Genomic DNA, 21,902 nt, shown 5'->3' with positions numbered 1-21,902 from the left:
CATGATATTCTGGGACCACTAGGTCAATACGATCACCCCTGGAAAAAAAAACAAAAAATAAACACGCATCCCTGATCTTTCTTCTGGCAAAAAATATCAAAATTTCACATTTTTGCAGATAGGAGCTTGAGACCTCTACAGTAGGGTTCTCTGAAACTTTGAATCTGATGGTGTAATTTTCATTAAGGTTCTATGACATTTAGGGGGTGTTTCCCTCTTTTTCGAAAATCAGGCAAATTTTCTAAGACGCTTAATTTTTGATGGGTAAAACTAAACTTGATGAAAATTTGAAATCAGCATTAAAATTTGATATTTGATGTATCTATTGGTATCAAAATTTCTGTCGGTTACTATTGGGCCGCGTCGCTCCTTACTTACAGTTCGCTACCATGAACTGTTTGAAAAAGTCAAAATGCTGAGTATGATACAATTTACGAAGACCACGCTGCCTTTTCATCATACATGAACCAATAAGGCTCCATTGAAAGACAATTTTCCTTCAAAAACAGACAAGACTGGGATATTTTGTCCTTGGCAATAGAAGAAAAAAAAAGAAAGAAAAACGTCATCAATCGCGTTAGAACGTCTTCACTTCAGGAAAGCTTATATACGAGTATTAAGACTGTTTAAACGAAACTGAGAGAGGAAATTAGTAGGCTTCTCGTTCAAACTACCGCGTACTAAAAAAAAATTTCTTTTCTTTCGAGATTGTCTATTTACAACTTAAGAGTCTAAACAGACTGCCAAAATTCAACATTTTGTTAATCAATTGTTTTTCTATATATCTGGAAGGAACAAGTTTAAAAAGAAGAAATTAGTGATATGAACCTACATGGATTGTCGAAAACTATTTACGTCTTGACATTTTACCACAAATAAATATTGTATTACCTCCATGGGCAAGGCCGTACCCAGGGGGGGGGGGGTGTTTAGGGGGGTTTGTACCCCCCCCCCGAAATATTTGTCTGGCTCGTAAAAACGTAACATAAATGAATATAAACAAATTTTGTATGCGGTTTTTGAGGTTTTTTTTGTATAACTTCCAACCCCCGAAATTTTTTTGAGTAGAACCCCCTCCAAAAAAAAACCTGGGTACGGCCTTGTCCATGGGACCGTGACATTAGTTCTGAATTAATGAACACTAAAACATATCTTAAACAGAAAATTTATTTTAGTCAACTGATAAATTACACATCTGAAAGGAATGAATTTAAAGGAAAGAATTCATTGATGAACATTTGTTGCATATTAGACTAACAAGACTAATTGCGAAAACAAGAGCTCTTGGAAATCTTGGACTTTTTGCTCTGAATAGGTCTTTTCTTCTTCGCCACATGCTTCTGAACAGGCTTTTTATTACCACATATAGCTATAGTATTATTTTCGGTAGGGTTCGTCTCAGGGGCTGATAGCTTATTACTTGAAGAGGGTGTAACTTGGTCAGCAGAAGTAAAAGCGATAATATTGCAGTTTGACTCTTGCGAAATTTCTTTATCAAGATCACTTATTTCTTCTTCATCCAGATCAAAAGAAATCATCCAACTATCTAAAGCGAGATCCATAAAGCGCAGTATATTTTTTTTTCGCTAGAAAGAAGGTTAGGTGTTTCCAGGAGACTTTCCAGTTCGGTAATGATGTGTTTATTTTGCTCAGCAAAATTCTTTCCTGCACATGTCAATAACTTGCATGACCTAGCTATAGGGGAATCTTGTCGAGATTTAATCATTATTTCAATTACCTCCTTACCGTCCGAAGCAGAAATAAGACCTTCTTTCAAAAGAGTACCAAAAAACTCAGAATCATTCATGTTTAACAATGGTTTTGGCTCCTCTCCAATTTTTACAGTGTGGTATGTCTTGTTTAATGATCCTAGATAGGCTTCCAAGTCAAACTGTTTCACTTTTTGGGTTTGTATCCTTAGAGATTTAAGCAGATTAGAAAATATATTAGCATCTTCGCCACTTTTGGCCCCCATACTGCATATAATCTTTATAGATTCCTCCAGATCTTCTTTCCCAAATTGCGATACAAGTTCACAAATCTTGGCTGAGAAGCGTTCATAAGATGCATTAGTAATCTCGCTCAAGAAGCTCTTAAGATCAATTTTCCATTTTTTTTCAGATTTTGGAGATAATGGAGCACTACTGCTGATCTTTTTCAAAATATCTGGATTTTCATTCTTATGAGCACCAGATTTGGCCTCTTCTATAGACGAATGATTTGGGACTTCTGACGTTACAATGATATCATTTTGGCTTAGATCAATATTCCACTTGCATACAACAAGATTGATCAAACCCTCGACTCGAAATTTATCTCGTGGTAGTTGAGAATCTTTTTCATATTTTTGAATGCGAAGAAGTTGTTGTTTAATGTACTCAGAGAACTGTTTTCCAGCATGTTCAATGAATATACACGCCTTTCGAATCGCAACATTTTGCTTCATATCAATTAGATGCTTGGCAATGGCTCTGCCGAATTCATTGCAAATGAGGTTCTCCTTCACAATATTGCCGTAAAATCTCACAATATTTTCTTCAAAATTACTCATTAGTAATTCATGAGATGCCTTTTGCTCTTCAATAGTTTTCTCCTCACTCATTTTCTTTTTGTTAGCCTCCATTGTTACCTGTCTTTTACTTTTCTGACCAAGATATCTAAGGTATACAGCCTCTAAGCATCCATCAAACTGCTTTGCTGTCTTAGCATCATTTCTTATGGATTTGAGAAGGTCAATAAAGATTATTTCATTAGCGAGCGTTGTGCATTGTATGCCTTCAGTCGTTATAACTTCTATTGCGTCTTCAAAGTCCTCTTTACACAACTGCTCACAGATTTCTATGACTTGGGCTGAATATTTATCGAAATTTTGTGCATTAATTGTATTGTTATAGCGAATTAGTAAGATTTTCCAGTCACTAGTTGGTGGCGTTTCTTTGCTCATGGGACACTGGTTTACATCCTTTCGCTTTCGAGTTGGTATCCATGCATTATCTTGTTTTGTCGTAAACTTGCTGGGAATTTGAGTAGAGATAGTAATTCTTCTAGGAGGAGTAGTTAATTGCTGATAACCGTCTACTAGTAAGTTCGCAGATGTAGAACTTACTCTTGCAAATGCTACTTTTTCATTCTTAACTTGATAAGACATCTGTCTGTAGTAATTGTCATAGTTGCTCCCACGACACACAGTTTCTGGTGGACTTGATTGGTTTACATCCTTTCGCCTTTGAGGTGGTATCCATGCATTATCTTGTTTTGCCGTAAACTTACTGGGAATTTTCGTAGACATAGTACTTGTTCTAGGAGGAATAGTATACTTCTGAACTTGATAAGACATCTTTCTATAATAACTGTCGCAGTTTGGGCCATCATCTTATATGGCAAAAGTGACGTCATGACCCCCCACTGTTATGATGTTTGTAATTGAAAATGACGTCATGATTTTCTCATTTTATTTTATCAGATTAATTATTGTTGGGCCTGCACTATGATGGGAATGTCCCATTTTGTGATCATTTCAATTGAAAATGAAATCACTCTACTTGCACTGCTGTGATGTTTTTACAATCTTAAATAGTATCAGGCTAACTGTGCTACTATTATGTGGCCGTAGTAAAGTCCAAGGCAAAAAAAAATTATTTTCTGCCACAATTTTCTAAGCAGGTGCATACGGTAACGGAAGGATGTCTTCGGTTTTCTTAAACGTTGTGGATGTTTGGAACTCCTAAAAGATAATGCAATCGCCCGAAAGTAAAATTATATAAGTTATTGGCTACAGGGCGTCAATTCATGAAAATGTGGGATTTTCGACACTAAATATTAATTTTGCTGGACATTTTATTTATAGAAAATTAAATGGTAGAAACGTTGACAATTAGCTTGAGCTTTTCAGCTTTTAAATTTGAAGATTCAAACCAACTTTTCAATTGAGAATAATTTACAGTTTTGAAAATAGACCGTCTTTATCAACTGGTAAAAAAAAAGGATTCCAAATTTTGAAAAAAGGAGAAAAAGCACAATATACCAGTTTCACTAGTGATTTAGGACACCCTTAGGTTCCTCATCTAAATAATAATACTAATAAATAATAATATAAAAAAACAAAACAAAAAAAAACGGAGTAAAATTCTACGATTGGTGGCCTACGGAAACTAATTTTTATAACAAAACGTCGATCTTTACGTTTCACACTGAAAATCTATCTTTAAAAACATTAGTCAACTGTAAAAGTTATGATATTATTTATGAGGAAAAGGGGACAATTGAAAATCGATTCAAATAGTGGTGGTACAAAACTGTCATAGGCTATGGTTAATTTTAGAATATGTTTCTGTTAGGAAAGGTCACTGAAACTTTTTATTTGTTTAATAATACAAATGAAGGAATCTAATGAACGGAGACAACACTTGTCAAGCGAGGCTGTGTTCTGTCACCTTTGCTCTTCGTCCTAGGCTTTTCTAAAAACCTTGTTTAATATTCGTGCAATAATTGCCCGTCAAATCTTCATTTTTTTTTAAGTGTTTATTTAGATCTATTTTTTTGAAAATGTTCCTAATATTTCTGTTTTCAAGCACTTCAGTTCAGGCAGTTCAGGAAGCTTTATTCTTTGTGAGAGGTAGGGGCTTTTATGTGAGATTAAATAAAAAAAAATAAAAATAATTTTTTAAATGAAAGTGAGGAGCAACATTAATACGGAATACTCTCATATACGGAATAATTTTGTGTTCGTTTTAAGTTTTAATGTTGCTCCTTACTTTCAGTTAAAAATCATGTTTTTTTATTTAATTTTTGAACGTTTTTGAATTAATGCAGGCTTTGATTTTGGCTCACCGTACATAAATAAGCCGCCGCGGAGGGGCTGCCCCCTCCGTGTTGAGGAGGGGGCAGCCCCTTTCATATACGGAATAATTTCTGTTCGTTTTAAGTTTTAACGTCGTTCCTTACTTTCACTTAAAAAAAACTTTGTTTTTTTTTATTTAGTTTTTGAAAGTTTTTGAATTAATACAGATTTTGATTTTGGCTCACCATAAATGAATAATTAAAAAAAAATTGTATATTAATTTTACTTTTACTTGGTTAAATGGCTTTCTCGAAAGTTGTTTAATTTTTTTTACGAACGTTTTTATTAGTAATAAATATACGTTACTTTATTACTTACGAATTAACTTACGTAACGAACTTCTATATTCATATATTTTTAATACATATATTAGGAAGTTCGCCCCCTAGTCAATACCTCACTCTTTATGCTAAAGTTCGAATTTTGTTCCAATTCTTTAAAAATGACCCCTTAATCACAAAGGCCGTTAATTAGAATAAATAGCTCTTATGAAAGTACCAAACAATCTTTGGCTTAAAGAGCGTGGTACTGACTAAGGGGCGAACCCAATTATATACTTAATAATTTTTGTTCGTTTTAAGTTTTGGTGTTGCTCCTTACTTTCAGTTGAAAAACCAGTTTTTTCCATTTAATTTCTGAACATTTTTTTAAAAATAATGCTGGGGAATCCGGCGCCCCCTTCATAGCAATGTCTCTTTCCCCATGAAAACTTTCTCCAAGGAAAGATCCTCCCACATAACCCCCGAACCCCCCTCCCCCACTACAGGAAAAAATCCCCCCTGAAAACGTATATATACTTCCCAGTAACCAATACCATATGTAAACATTGGGTAAAGTTCATAACTTTCACCCGTCCCCCCGGGGACTTTGGGGGATTAAGTCATCCTAAAAGACATATTTATTATATTTTCGACCATGCTGAACAAAATGACTATCTCAAAATTTTGATCGGGTGACTTTGGGAAAACAATGAGCGTGGGAGGGGGCCTAGTTACCCTCCATTTTTTTGTCACTTAAAAAGGGCACTAGAACTTTTAAATTCCGTTTGAATGAGCCCTTCCATGATATTCTAGAACCAATGGGTCAATACGATCACCCCTGGAAAAAAAAAATAAATAAAAAAAATAAACACGCATCCCTGATCTTTCTTCTGGCAAAAAATATCAAAATTTCACATTTTTGCAGATAGGAGCTTGAAACCTCTATAGCAGGGTTCTCTGATACGCTGAATCTGATGGTGTGATTTTCATTAAAGTTCTATGAAATTTAGGGGGTGTTTCCCTCTTTTTCGAAAATCAGGCAAATTTTATCAGGCGCGTAACTTTTGATGAGTAAAACTAAACTTGATGAAAATCTGAAATCAGCATTAAAATCTGATTATTTTGATGTATCTATTGGTATCAAAATTTCTTTCGGTTACTATTGAGCCGGGTCGCCCCTTACTTACACTTCGTTACCATGAACTGTTTGAAAAAGTCAAAATGCTGAGTATGATACAATTTACGAAGACCACGCTGCCTTTTCATCATACATGAACCAATAAGGCTCCATTGAAAGACAATTTTCCTTCAAAAACAGACAAGACTGGGATATTTTATCCTTGGCAATAAAAGAAAAAAAATAGAAAAACGTCATCAAAAGCGTTGGAACGTCGTTCACTTCAGGAAAGCTTATCTAAGAGTACTAAGACTGATAAAACCAAACAGAGAAAATTATTAGGCTTCTCATTCAAACTACCGCGTACTAAAAAAATTTTTCTTTTCTTTCGAGATTGTCTATTTACAACTTAAGAGTCTAAACAGACTGCCAAAATTCAACATTTTGTTAATCAATTGTTTTTCTATATATCTGGAAGGAACAAGTTTAAAAGGAAGAAATTAGTGATATGAACCTAAATGGATTGTCGAAAACTATTTTCGTCTTGACATTTCACCACAAATAAATATTGTACTACCTCCATGGGCAAGGCCGTACCCAGAGGGGGTGGTTTGGGGGGTTTTTTCCCCCCCCCCCCCGAAATGTTTGTCTGGCTCGTAAAACGTAACATAAATGAATATAAACAAATTATGTATGCGTTTTTTGAGCTTTTTTTGTGTAACCTCCAACCCCCCAAATTTTTTTTTGAGTAGAATCCCCTCCAAAAAAAATCCTGAGTACGGCCTTGTCCATGGAACTGTGACATTAGTTCTGAATTAATGAACACTAAAACATATCTTAAACAGAAAATTTATTTTAGTCATGACCCCCACTGTTATGATGTTTGTAATTGAAAATGACGTCATGAGTTTCTCATTTTATTTTATTGGGTTAATTATTGCTGGGCCTGCAATATGTTGACAATGTCCCATTTTGTGATCATTTCAATTGAAAATGAAGTCACTCTACTTGCACTGCTGTGATGTTTTTACAATCTTAAATGGTATCAGGCTAACTGTGCTACTATTATGTGGTCGTAATATAATATTATATAATCTAATCTTTTATAGTATCAGATGATTTCTGATGATTTTTCAGATGAAGTCACATGATTTTCTTTTAAGTCCAAGGCAAAAAAAAATTAATTTTCAGCCATAATTTTCTAAGCAGGTGCATACGGTAAGGGAAGGATGTCTTCGGTTTTCTTAAATGTTGTGGAGGTTTGGACTCCTAGAAGATAATGCAATCACCCAAAAGTAAAATCATAAAAGTTATACAGGGCGTCAATTCATGAAAATTTGGGAAGGAGGCAATACGGATTTTTACAAAATGGAAATGGGAATTTTTTAATTTTTTTATTTTTTATTGAGAGTTCAAAAAAGATGTATTAACAAGGAAAATAGCAAAAAAACATTCATCTGGGGGAAGATAGTCCCCCTCTTATCTCAAAGTCCCCTACTTGAAGCTATTGATTGGGTATAATGAAACTTTTGGAGTTTCTAAAATGAATCAATTGAAAATAATTATCTGAGCCGAATTTTCTTGTCTAATTAAATTAACTAAGAAAACTAAGTTAATTACTGACGAAATCGGAAGAGTTAAGATTTATTAGCATATTTGGCTATCCAATGGAAAGCTCAAATACAAAAAAGCTATAGAACAAAAAAAAATTATCTAGTTGTGATTTTTTCTTTAATCGCTTTTTTCTTCGTTGTAGAGAATGTTCTCACCACTTTGTTACTAAATGTTTAAGCAAAGCCAAATCCAGAATACACTAAATCTATGGGGTTTAATCGAGGGTGTCATTTGCGCTTTACTAATAGCAATTAGTATTTCGAGCACTGTATTTCTTATTTTTGCAATATCAACAATAACACAATAACAAAACAATATTACAAGCTTAATTTATGTTTATAAAAAAGAGCCGCCACACATGGAAATGGGACTACCCCCCTCCCCCTTGTCAACCTTCTAAAAGGATTTGATACTTTCTATGCTTTACTTAAAGCGATATATATCTCGAACAGTGAGGTTTTTATTTGTCGAAGCATCAAAAACAGCAAAAAGAGCACCACGATGACAGTCAAAATGTTTAAAACATTACAAAATTGTATGAAATTCTTAACATTTATATGAAATGGATAATTAAATCTGCTGTTCTCAATTTAATCTTACTATTTAAAAAAAACTTGTTTGTCAAAAGTTTGTCTTTTGACTCTATCTTACTGAAACATATAGAGAAATGATGCACAGACAAACCTTTAAATTGTCATTCAATTTTTGAACCAATCTGTATAATTTATTTAAGTAGTATTTTGGACTGACGAATCAATAAATGATTCAATGAATGATTTTCTATAAGATTGAAAGAAATGTCTTCAAAAGAAAAAATATAACAATAAAAATTAATTGTATGCGAAATCCATAAGACTAGATTGATAGTTTAGAATATAATGATTGAAATTCCTGGAAGTCTCAGCACCTTTGGTGTTTTCAATATTACGATTTTTTACTGTTTTTACAATTTTTTTTCATTATACAAAAATAATTTTTGCTTCAGAGAAGCCCCAAATGATGTTATCGCGTTCACAGGGATTGAAGGGGTTGTATTCTCGTTTTTATTTGTGATAATTACTGTTCGTTTAAAGTTTCACCTGATGATCCATTTTAGTTTCGGTGCATTTTGGTTTCTATTTATTCATACTAATTTCTGTTTGTTGTGAGCATGAACTAATAAATTAATTTTTTTCTCATTAATCTTTATATGATTCTTTACTTCATTTTTTTCAAATATAGTATTATGTTTAAAACATCGTTTTATCAAGATATGGCAATTTCCTTTGAAACGACCGCTAAAACAGTTCTCTATGATGCTTCAGTGCCCTACTAGTGGTAACGAAAAAGAAAAAGAAAAAAAAGAGGATACGTCAAGATATCTAACCATGCAAGAAAGTTATTTTCCTTGTTGTTCAGACCAGGGACTGAAAGTTTCCTGTGTAAAGTGGTCAGCAATGGTAATTCAAATGGTGTACTTTTTGTTTCGGTCCAACGCCATTTCCAAGGGTTTTTGGGCTAATTTTTGAAATTCCCATAAATAAGTTTTCAAAATAAAATTTTAATATTAACATAATTGAGATAACAGCTATCCTTCTTGAATCAGCAACAAATAATTTTTTTTTTCTCACTAGCCATTATTTAAAACGCACTTTTAAAAATGTTTTAGTTACTATGAACCTTGGTTTGTTCTTTTGGAAAAATTTTCGACTTTTGGAAATATTTTCTTAAAAATTAATATGTGAATTAGCATACGGTATTGTATTTAAGCGCTGTCCTGCCAATGAACCTTCATTTGGTGCCCGTAAAGACTTTACCCACCAACTGAGCCCCTAGGTTTCAGGTAAATTGTCTCTGACCATTGTCCATCTCTTTTCTCTAGCCATTCCACTTATTGTCTTCGTAATTCTTGTAATTTTCTAACTCATTTGAATTGATCAGTCAAATAAAGTTCCGGTTCCCAAACTGCTTCTCATTCTGCCAGGATTATTTGCTTCAGTCAGAAGAGAAGTATCGCTCATTTGGTGTCTTCAATTGAACTATATTTTTGATCTGAGGATAATTTTTTTTATTAACGCTTCTGTGTTAGTGTCTCTGGGTCATGTTAGAATTGCGTGTTTTATTGTTAATTGAGCATGATATTTGGCTCTCTCTCGACTTTTGGACGATAATCACTTGAGTGTGGCTGCTCACTCACTTTCTTTTTAGTTTGAGGCTTGATTTTCAGGGTTTTTTTTTGGTGGGGGGGGGGGGGGTAATTCCTCCCTAAATTCCCAGCCATAGAGTCTTGCCAGGGGTGTATGACGTTGTATGCGCTCTCATTGTTTGCAGCTTGTTTTGCAGCTTGTTATGTTTTTTTTTATTTGTATGTGAGTAAATATCTGCCTATCTATCTAATTACTGAATTTAGAAAACCCACATTTTAATGGAAACTTTTTTTCAAGTCGAAAAGCATAGTTAATAAAAAGGGGACTCACAACTGCAATTTTGGTATATCGACGAGTGTCGAATCTTCACAGTTAATAAGGGCCCCGAGGAGCAACTACCAACCACGATGAGGATCGAATTACGTCTCTAGTCCCAAACTGTGGGAAATTTTACCCGAATTATGTGGACAATTTCAAGCAGTCAAAGTCTTTTTGAAAGCCTATGTGAAAGTTGGGCTGCTAAAGCATTCTACACAAGCATTTATATTCTCAAATAGTATTTCTCTTTTCAAAAAATTGGGCGTCGGACCTCCAAGTACTCAAACAAGGCCCTCTGTCGGATAAGGAAGTTGTAACTAAAACTTAACTGAGTCTTTGCCGTTATTACATGCTTTAAACATAATCAAGATATAGATATATCTTGCTTTGTGGATCTAGCTTTATAAGGTAATTCTTTCTCAGATAATAGTTTACACAAAATAAGAACCAAAAAATTTTATATTTTCCACAGAGAAAAGTGATGTGAAAAAATAGGCAAATGAGCTAAAAATAAAAAGCTAAACCAATTAGGAATCAAGCAGAAGATTTTAGTATAAAATTTAGATCAACAATTGGATAAGTTACCCTAACGGAGGGGGAAAGATAAACGCGAAAATAATTGCATAGAAATCTATACGAGCGTAATGTTTCTCACAACAGATATAAGAACGCATTGTTTCTCACAATATCAATATAACGTAAGCTTCTAAAGCTAAACTCATAACTCTTACTCCGTGCTCTTTACTCAGAGGTTTAGCTTTTGCACATTAAACGTTTGAGAAGACGGGCTGATTTCGGTTTATTTGCTGCTGGAAGTTTCCCAAATTCGCACATAATCAACTTTTTATCACACTGTTTTGCTTTTAAAAAGTGACATTTTTGGTAAAGACACGGATGTGTCAGTAGATGGAAAGTCAGGGCTCAAAGCTCCTTTTTATACTTGTCCGAAGATCTCTCAAACAAGATTTTTAAAAAGGTGGGCCTAAAGTGCACTTTAGCTGGTACGCAACTATTCAATATTGGCCCTTAGTTTCTCTAATTGTAGAATTTTTTTCACAGTAAATTTTGATTCTTTAAAAAACTTATTAATCGAAAACACGACTTAGGTGATCACTTTGAGAGAGGATTTCCTGCATCACTGAGGGATGCACAGTACACATTCACGTTACACTACAATGTATATTTCAGTATGGTATTTTTCAGTTTTTTTGTGTTTTTTTTGTAACCTTTGTGGGCTTCATATATGACCTGGATTTCTGCACAGCTATTAGCACGTTGCACGAAGTCTGCACTTAAGGAGAGCTTTTTAGTAATTCAAATATGGCCACTTGATTTAGTTGTCTAATTTCTTAATCTTATCACCAGAAAAAAGGACGGGCCTTTATATTCTGTTGAACTTTCATTCAACTGCGTCACTGAAGAACCGTCTAAGTAAAACTTTTCGAAAAGGTAAGTACCACAAGATACTTTTGCGTAAATTTTCACTGAAGATTGAAAAGGTGCAGCCATATTTCCAGCTACTTCAAAAATACGGTTGCACTGTCACTTGGAAGTTTTAGCCTTAAAACTGAACTTAAAGTTGGCAACTTACTAAAAAAAACTTCAACTTCCTAAATTTGAAATTTTTTAAGTTCGAAGTCGACTATTTTGCTTTTGAAAAATTTATAGCAAGTTCATATAAACTCTACTATGGAACCATAAGCTGCTTCCTCTGTCCTTATCCTTAGAATGGACACCCTATAAGCACAGCTTATAGTGGTATCATGACTAAGTTTTCACAAGTTTGCTAAGCAAAACCGAGACTAAGAGCAGTGCTGAACGGTAACCTTGAGGATTGGCACCCTTTCAGGAAATTATAGCCTATCAAATGACACTTGACACAGCAGTGTAGTTAATTTTGCATGTTCAAGAGGTCCTAAAACAGGATGGGAATAAATCATAAGAAAAGATCTATAATAATTACGAAATTCTTGAGAGGTAGTAAAGAATGAAGCTTATAGCAGATTGTGATGATAGCAGAAACTGCTGTTTGCTTATAGCAGAAACTGCAGAAACTTATAGCAGAAAATGCACAGCTATTAAATTCTCCAAGAGACTTTTGAAGTTCGTGCTCGAAAATAGGTACCCTAGTTGATTTACAATAAAACTGAAAAAAAAATAATAATGATAAAATGTTTACCATAAACTTAGAAAAATTTGGATCAGATAGTTTTAGAATTTTATATTTTTTTTTTCAATTTTATTGTAAAACAACTAGGGTACCTATTTTCGAGCACGAACTTCAAAAGGCTTTTGGAGAATTTAATAGCTGTGCACTTTCTGGAGTTTCTGCTATCATCCCAATCTGCTATAATTTTCATTCTTTACTAAGTCTCAGGAATTTCGTAATTATTATAGATCTTTTCTTACGATTTATTCCCATCCTGCTTCAAGACCTCTTGAACATGCAAAATCAACTACACTGCTGTGTCAAGTGTCATTTAATAGGCTATAATTCCTCAAAGAGTGAAATCCTGGTTTGAAATCCCCCATCCGAAGCTTTTGACCGACTCGTAAAACAGTAACACAGGTACATATAAACAAACTTTTGACGTGTTTCGTGAAATTAGAAAATTTGGATCAGATAGTTTTCAGTTAATACTACTGAATTTCTGAAGACTTTTTTGGGCTAAATTAGTTGTTTTTTTTTTTTTTTAGACGGTCGAGTGAATGTAGACCGAAAACAAAATTTTCATTATAATTTTTTTTCGGGCGCTCATAACCACTGTTATGTTAAAAGTCAGTGACGTTTTCGTTCTTATGAAGTACTTAAGCTTTGCTCTTTGGCTCACTATTGCCGCCAGCATTGCCAGCGTCTTATTTCTTTAATAGAAAAAGCCTGAAATTCATGAGGCTATCAAAGTGCGTATTTTCTTGCCAGTACTATTCTTCTGTTACTGCATATTCTTGCTAGTATAGGCTGCTAAAAATATTGGTTAATTCCCCCTTTCTGAAATCTGGAATACTCTATGTAAAGCTGTGCTTTTTAAATGGAAATTGGATTTTTTGTTTTATTGCGACAAGCCCATGATTTTCTTCTGTGTTGAATAAAATAAAAATAAAAATGACTTATTTTACATATAAAAAAAACTCATTTTACTGCTATTTACACTTTAGTAAGTAGTATATGCCCTTTCATACTTTTCAGAATTATTAAATATCAAATGTTTTTTGAGCTATCTGGGTAGTGTTCTAAATACTTTTGTCGGTATTTTATAAAATGAATTTATGCGGCAAGATTTTCAAAATAGTTTCCTAATCTGCCTAATAGTTTCCAAGCGTACCAATAATATCAGATAACTTGTTGATGATGTTGAGGGTGTTATTGTTGATGAATGCCTTAGTTCTAAAAATCATAGATGAGAAAGTTAAAGAATATATTCTTAAATTATGTGATGAGATTAATTTATTTCTCTTTAGTCCACCCGTATTTGGTTTATTGTGGGATAGGGTCTACTACGTTTAGAGTTAACTTGAATCAAATACGCGTGATGCAGAACATGGTACTCTTAGTATTTACTGGAGAGTGTAAAGGAACATCAGTCATATCTCAATATGTACAGTTAAGTATTATCCCTCAGTCAGGTCTAGGACATTTTTATCATGCATTATTCATGTTTAAGTATTATTCTATTATTAGTTCTTAAGTGTTTCCTAAATTTATCTACTTCTGCTGATGAAATACACAATTATCCAACACGATATTCTAATCTTTATTTTCAATACGTCGTATTGGGCAAATATTTTGAATAATTTGCCCGAGTTTTTAAAAAGTCGGCAAATGTGTGTGATTTCCGTAGAGATCTTAAAACAGTTTGTTTCCGGTTGTATAAATTTTAGAGGAATAGTTAAATTGAATTTCATTCGCTCTCGAGTTCCCACCAAAAGGAAAAAAAATAATGGAAATAAATTAATCTTTTGTTGGAAGAAAACGGTTTTTTTGGGTTGTTACCAGGTGGAATGAGTTGTTGTTTGGAAAAAATGTTGTGACCAGGGCAAGTGCAGATTTTTTTTTTTTTCTTTCTCTCTTTTCTTCTCCTTTCTAAGTTTTATTTTTATGTTTCGGGGGTTACTCCAAGCAAGCGAAGCTTAAGGAGGGTTAATTGTTTTGTTTTATTGCTTTTTTGTGCTTTCTTTGTTGTTTTTTTTTGTGTTGTTTGCTTTCTTGGATAAACCCAGTTATTAAATTATAAACTGAAATTAAATGAATTTAAACTGAATTTAATTTCAGTTGAAATTAAACTGAGATTTTTTTGCCGAGTAAAACTCGGCAAAAAAAATCCGATAAAAACAGGTAACCATAGTCTTTTGTGACTAGTGGCACCTCCAGTTTCAGAATTATTTTAAATAAAAATCGGAAAAAAAGGATACAGACTTACTTCAATTTTCATTAGGGTCACTTGCGTTTCCTCTCCCGGGAACATTGTTCCCGGGAGCAAGCGAAGCTTAAGGAGGGTTAATTGTTTTGTTTTATTGCTTTTTTGTGCTTTTTTTTTTTTTTATTGTTTGCTTTCTTGGATAAACCCCCTTATTAAATTACAAACTGAAATTAAATGAAGCTAAACTGAACTTAATTTCAGTTGAAATTAAACTGAAACTTTTTTGCCGAGTAATATTCGGCAAAAAAGTCCGATAAAAACAGGTAACCACAATCTTTTATGACTAGTGGCACATCCAGTTTCAGATTTATTTTAAATAAAAATCGGAAAAGAAGTATACAGACTTACTTCAATTTTCATAGGGTCACTTGCGTTTCCTCTCCCGGGAACATTGTTCCCAGGAGCAAGCGAAGCTTAAGGAGGGTTAATTGTTTTATTTTATTGCTTTTTTGTGGTTTCTTTATGTTTTTTTTATTGTTTGCTTTCTTGGATAAACCCCCTTATTAAATTACAAACTGAATTTAAATGAAGCTAAACTGAACTTAATTTCAGTTGAAATTAAACTGAAACTTTTTTGCCGAGTAAAACTCGGCGAAAAAATCCGATAAAAACAGGTAACCACAGTCTTTTATGACTAGTGGCACATCCAGTTTCAGAATTATTTTAAATAAAAATTGGAAAAAAAGTATACAGACTTACTTCAATTTTCATAGGGTCACTTGCGTTTCCTCTCCCGGGAACATTGTTCCCGGGATTTTTTTCGTTTTCTTACTCACTTTTCTTCTCCTTTCTCAATTTTATTTCTATGTTTCAGGGGTTATTCCAAGCAAGCGAAGCTTAACGAGGGTTAATTGTTTTGTTTTATTGCTTTTTTGTGCTTCCTTTATGTTTTTTTTATTGTTTGCTTTCTTGGATAAACCCCATTATTAAATTACAAACTGAAATTAAATGAAGCTAAACTGAACTTAATTTCAGTTGAAATTAAACTGAAACTTTTTTGCCGAGCAATATTCGGCAAAAAAAATCCGATAAAAACAGGTAACCACAGTCTTTTATGACTAGTGGCACATCCAGTTTCAGAATTATTTTAAATAAAAATCGGAAAAGAAGTATACAGACTTACTTCAATTTTCATAGGGTCACTTGCGTTTCCTCTCCCGGGAACATTGTTCCCGGGAGCAAGCGAAGCTTAAGGAGGGTTAATTGTTTTGTTTTATTGCTTTTTTGTGCTTTCTTCATGTTTTTTTTTATTGTTTGCTTTCTTGGATAAACCCCCTTATTAAATTACAAACTGAAATTAAATGAAGCTAAACTGAACTTAATTTCAGTTGAAATTAAACTGAAACTTTTTTGCCGAGTAATACTCGGCAAAAAAATCCGATAAAAACAGGTAACCACAGTCTTTTATGACTAGTGGCACATCCAGTTTCAGAATTATTTTAAATAAAAATCGGAAAAAAAGTATACAGACTTACTTCAAGTTTCATAGGGTCACTTGCGTTTCCTCTCCCGGGAACATTGTTCCCGGGATTTTTTTTCGTTTTCTTACTCACTTTTCTTCTCCTTTTTCAATTTTATTTCTATGTTCCAGGGGTTATTCCAAGCAAGCGAAGCTTAACGAGGGTTAATTGTTTTGTTTTATTGCTTTTTTGTGCTTTCTTTATGTTTTTTTATTGTTTGCTTTCTTGGATAAACCACCTTATTAAATTACAAACTGAATTTAAATGAAGCTAAACTGAACTTAATTTCAGTTGAAATTAAACTGAAACTTTTTTGCCGAGTAAAACTCGGCAAAAAAATCCGATAAAAACAGGTAACCACAGTCTTTTATGACTAGTGGCACATCCAGTTTCAGAATTATTTTAAATAAAAATCGGAAAAAAAGTATACAGACTTACTTCAAGTTTCATAGGGTCACTTGCGTTTCCTCTCCCGGGAACATTGTTCCCGGGATTTTTTTTCGTTTTCTTACTCACTTTTCTTCTCCTTTCTCAATTTTATTTCTATGTTTCAGGGGTTATTCCAAGCAAGCGAAGCTTAACGAGGGTTAATTGTTTTGTTTTTTTGCTTTTTTGTGCTTTCTTTATGTTTTTTTATTGTTTGCTTTCTTGGATAAACCCCCTTATTAAATTACAAACTGAAATTAAATGAAGGTAAACTGAACTTAATTTCAGTTGAAATTAAACTGAAACTTTTTTGCCGAGTAAAACTCGGCAAAAAAATCCGATAAAAACAGGTAACCACAGTCTTTTATGACTAGTGGCATATCCAGTTTCAGAATTATTTTAAATAAAAAGTGGAAAAAAAGAATACAGACTTACTTCAATTTTTATAGGGTCACTTGCGTTTCCTCTCCCGGGAACATTGTTTTCACCTTGAGAATCTAGCTTGTTCAATGATATTCCAGACATTCTAAACATTTCGTCCTAAATACAAAAATGAAGGTTTTTACTTTTACTCCATTCAGAAGCATTCGTTAACGAATATTTACATAATTCGCATTTCATAACCAAAATTCGTAGCTTTTCACAAAAGTTCAATACAATTTTTAGAACAATTCTACCTTAAGGGGGGGGGGGGGATACAAAGCACTTTGTTTAAAGCACCCATACTACGTGAGTTATCTTCTCTTGCAGTAGCCTTAAAGGGGTTTGAATGATGGGCGTCTTTTGAGGAAATAAGGGAAGACCAAAAGAATTACTTTGAAGTGTTTATATTGCTCATTACTTGGTAGGCGGAATATTATCCTTAACTATTTTTTTCTTTATTTTTTGCATGTGAGAACGCTAAACTTAGAATTGACCATCTCTTAATAACCACCCGATTTAGTTTTGGCCTTTTTAACATTTTCTTTTTATGGTAAGAAATAACGGTGAGTTTGTTTGATAAAAAAAAATGGGAGGAGAGAAAATTGGAAGCAGAGTAACATAGAAATCAACCGATGTGTAGGTATCGGATGGCGATGGATAGGATGATGATTTGAGCGAGCCACAGTCTAAAGGGAGGGGGGCCTAAACAGTGTTTTAAAGAACACTTGGTCAACAGAATAGAGTTCAAAAGGTGTGCTATCTATCTATATAGGACTATTGTGAACTGGGATAATTTCCAAATTTCTTGGAGGCGACATTCTTCATGTGCCATGATTGTTGAGAATCCCCTTACTTCTGTGACGGCATTTAAAGAGGGGTCGTATTTTGCAATTCTAATCTTAATTATTTAATGCGCTAATCGTATTGTCAAATCTTCTTTTCTTTAGCAAGTCCAGCTATGAGAACTGAGTCGGCCAATAAAACAAATGAAATTGACAATTAAACCAAATTGAAAATTACATTGACACCACAATTAAATATTTGTTAGTTTTGATAACATACTTTCCATAGAATTTGGTTCAGTTCGTAGTTAGGTTGTGACAAATTCTTTCCATCTCTTCGTCAAGACATGGCTAATTTACAAAAGGCCTCATTATCAAGATGAATGATTTTATTTCTCTTGGTTTTTAATCTTCTATTTTCCTTCATAGGTCATTTACTTTGCCATTGTTTTTTTTTGTATTCAAGTCATGTGTCACTACTTTTTTATAGACAGTAAAATACTGACGTTCTCCATATTTTTTCTTTTCTGGCAATGAGGGTAGATTAAGAATATTGAACCGAAATATTTTCAATTCTGGTTACTTTTCTAGGCATTCACCTATTGAGATCATTTGGATCTTTTTTTATTATACTTGGTCGATTCAGTACAAAATTAACCTCTTCTTAAACGATTAACTAGTCTAATTTGTCCACGTAAGCTTTTTTATAAACCCAAATTGCCTCGACAAAAATAAATGCAGAATTGTCCTTGGAGTATATTTTAAGTAGCAGGAAAAACATGTCTTTATCGCCAATTTTGAAAAGGTGTCCAATATATCTCATGAATTTCCTATTTTAAAACATAGTGAGTTTAGAGGTGCAGTTTTTAAACTTTTTTCACCTCAGCATTTATATCTAAATAGAGAAAATAAATGTTTCGGCACATATTACTTTAAACTGGTAATTTCTTCCAATAAAAAAATTTTCAGAAAATAAATTCGCACACTTAAACCTTTCGAACCTTGTAATAACGCTTCTGATGGCTATAACATTGAAAAAAAAACGCTGCTACTAATGCGAAGTTGGATATGTCCCTCAACCAAAGCCCACCCCGAAAAGCGTAACTTTTTCTTTAATTGCACCTTTTCTTTCCCTTTAAGTAAGGAACTGTTTTGCAGAGCTTATCAAGGCCATCGTCGGAAAGGCATACCAATTAGTAGCCCATTGACATGCTCTTCTACATACAGAAAAAGCTTTTTCGTATGGTAGTTCAAACTGAAAATAAGTCAAAAAAATATCTTGATTTTGTAAAATTCACATGTAAGCTTTAAGATCTTTGGTCATCAAGATATTTAGTGAGCCAAAATAAAGAGGAGGGGAGGAATAGTATACATGGGCACCCGTAAGCAGGGCAGGGGGCGCTATTTCCCCTCCCTCAGCTAGGTATTCCCCCAGTTTCTTAGGTACTGGTAACATCGCAACCAGCTAACCACAATCTCGAAAGAAAGTTTTGGCGTAACCTTACTCTTCATCTGAAAAACTTTACTTGTACCTAACTAATAAGTCAAAGCCGTCCTCAAATGGAAACGCATGCATTTCTTTTTGGAAGTATCAAAGAGCGCGCATCATCCCAGGGCGCCAATTTAAAAACGGAAGAAAAGAAGAAATACTCGAAAAAAAAAATCAGTAAGACCCGTTCAAGTTGCGATAAAGCATAAACACTCAAATATAAGCCACATAATAAAGAGGAGGGGAGGAGTAGTACATATGGGCACCCGTAAGGGGGGCAGGGGGCGCTAGTCCCCCCGGCTGAATGACACTGCCTTATATTTCGTATTTGAGATTCCTATTATACAACATTAGAAGTGCCGATTAGACCAGGTAAACCCCCCTAAAATTCAGCTTATGGGCGCCCATGGTAGTACATAGAAAAAACGAAAAATTTCAGGAGTAGAGTAGAGTAGAATATTTTTTATTTATAACACGTACATAAATAAATGTCACAAAACAGCGCACATGCGCTGTTTTGTGACAAAACACAGGAATGTAAGGATCATTGTTTTTTCTTAACTCATGGTCTTAAACCTTAAGAAATCATTCAAAAGAAGGTAGGTTCAACTTAATTTCCATTGATACATCTAGAGTATTTAACCAAAGGAGGTTGTCAAAAAATTGAAGGACATTAAACTGAAAGTATTAGTCCTTGAGAAATCAAACCTCAAGATTAATAATTTCAGTCTAAAGGCTAGTAGATAAAAAAAAACGAAGGTAAATCATAGAACCAGGTATCGAGATATTTTGCTTAAGTTTGTTTTTACTTAATTTGCCATCTTCAAACATGAAAAATCAGTTCAAAGAAGATAAGGTTAGATTGAATGCCTTTTGACCTAGATTAGGCATTTTTATTAAGCAATTGAGAAACTATAATATATTTGTAACTCTGGCAAAATGCAAAAAGCCAAATTTGCAAAATCTTAGGTAAAGGTAAGTGACCATTTTGCTCTAAGTTGGACTTAAGGTCCTTCGATTTAGGAGAGTCGTACTTTTTCTGGGGTGAATCACCGGTGTGTCAATTTTACTTTTTACTATTGAGAGTGATGATAATATTCTCATTGAACAGTTTTTTCCCTGGCGGCAAGAAAAACTTAAATCAAGGCATGATTATTGAATTTCTCTGTGTAAAAATTTACATAATACTTTATTTAAGGCAATTTTTAAATTTTTTTCAACATAATCGTTTTTTTTTAAGGCTGGAAGATTTTTATTGTGGAAAGGTGTGTGCCAAGGATCTTCTGCGTAAACTGCATAAAAAGCACTATATCCAAATGCAATACAACTTGTAAATCTAGTTGCCATCAATCTACTTTTTTTAGTTGCCACATTCTTCTTGGTGCCAGGTAATAGCACCTTTGCGTTCACACCTTTTGAAAACAGAAAAAAGAGCTTCAAAAATTTCCTATTGATGTTTAGAAAATTTTATTTGGCTACCAATTTTCCGTGCTTTTGAATGAGAATGGAAATAAAAGGAAAAACTCGTGACTAAAACCAGCAAAACCAAACTAATTGTCACTATTATTTGTGGTTGCAGGGGTAAATTCCTTTTGAAAATGTTAAAAAAAAAAAAAAAAAAAAAATAAATAAATCGAAGCATCGGTCATTTTTAGTAATGCACTAAAGACATTTGAGGCTTTAACAGGGTTTGATGGAGGCGCCAGACGAATTTTTACTTGTTATTTTCCGTTCGTTCACGTTTGACTTGAATATTCATTTTATTTTTTGTTCAATTTTGGCTGCATTTGTTCATTCATATCAGTTCCTGTTGGATTTAAGTTTACTTTATTATAAGCATTTAGCTGTGCTCGTTTCAGAATTAATATCGCTTTTTACTTTTCTTTGAAAAAGCAAAATATTGTTTTAATAGTTGAATTTCTTTTCGTTTTTCACGTTTTATAAGACGTAAATTGCAAAACTTTGTATTTTTTTTAACATTCCTTGTTTGAGAACTTAATTATTGTAATAAAATTGAAATTTTTGGCAAATTTGAAAATAAAATGGTGATTTTCTATCACACATATTTTTGTGCATTAATCTTGTAACTGAGCCCCTCACAAACCCTTCCCAACTGTATATACAAAGCTGAGGGTGGGGATATTCGAGGGCATGCATGATCAAGCTCTTGGAGGCACATTTTTTGGATCTTTCAACCATTCAGACTAGAATGGCTGGTTTGAAAATTTGAAGCGGTATGCGTCAGGCTGCTGGAACACACAAAGGACCGAAGGCGTCTGGCTGTCCTCTAGTCAGTTTTGGTCCTTAAAAAGGGCACTAGAACTCCCACAATCATATGAGCAACTCCCAACTCTTTAACAATAGCCATTCCATTTAAGGACCCCTAAGATAAGGGATAGCAAACGCCTAGTTCTTTACAAAGTCATAATACGCAACATAACTTAACTTGACAATAAATATTTAGTCCTGACTCAAGGTGATAATTTCTTTCATAGTTCTTGATAATTGGCTTTCATTATTCATTAGCACTGCATTGTTCCGAGTAATATTAATGTGTTGAAAAAATATATCCACGTAAATATAATATAACTTAATAAAGGTTAAATAAATAATATAATTTTGATAGGCA

The 21,902-nt window shown here is 33.6% G+C and overlaps 1 protein-coding gene across 2 annotated transcripts in view; it reads right to left on the bottom strand.

Moving 5' to 3' along the window:
- The window catches only part of LOC148939359 (bestrophin-4-like), a 121,657-nt gene that overhangs the window by 29,657 nt on the left and 70,098 nt on the right, over positions 1-21,902 (bottom strand). For both annotated transcript variants that reach the window (XM_089107117.1, XM_089107118.1), the window contains exon 11: positions 17,015-17,119. In XM_089107117.1, the coding sequence (XP_088963243.1) occupies positions 17,015-17,119 (105 nt within the window). The remainder of the gene's footprint in view (positions 1-17,014; positions 17,120-21,902) is intronic.

This window comes from Artemia sp. Qi Xiang Cuo, chromosome 21, assembly GCF_049724085.1.
Source record: "Artemia sp. Qi Xiang Cuo chromosome 21, ASM4972408v1, whole genome shotgun sequence".
In the NCBI taxonomy this organism is placed as follows: Eukaryota; Metazoa; Arthropoda; class Branchiopoda; order Anostraca; family Artemiidae; genus Artemia; species Artemia sp. Qi Xiang Cuo.
Note: the sequence above shows the minus strand (reverse complement) of the source record. Positions and strands in the feature narration are given on the sequence as shown.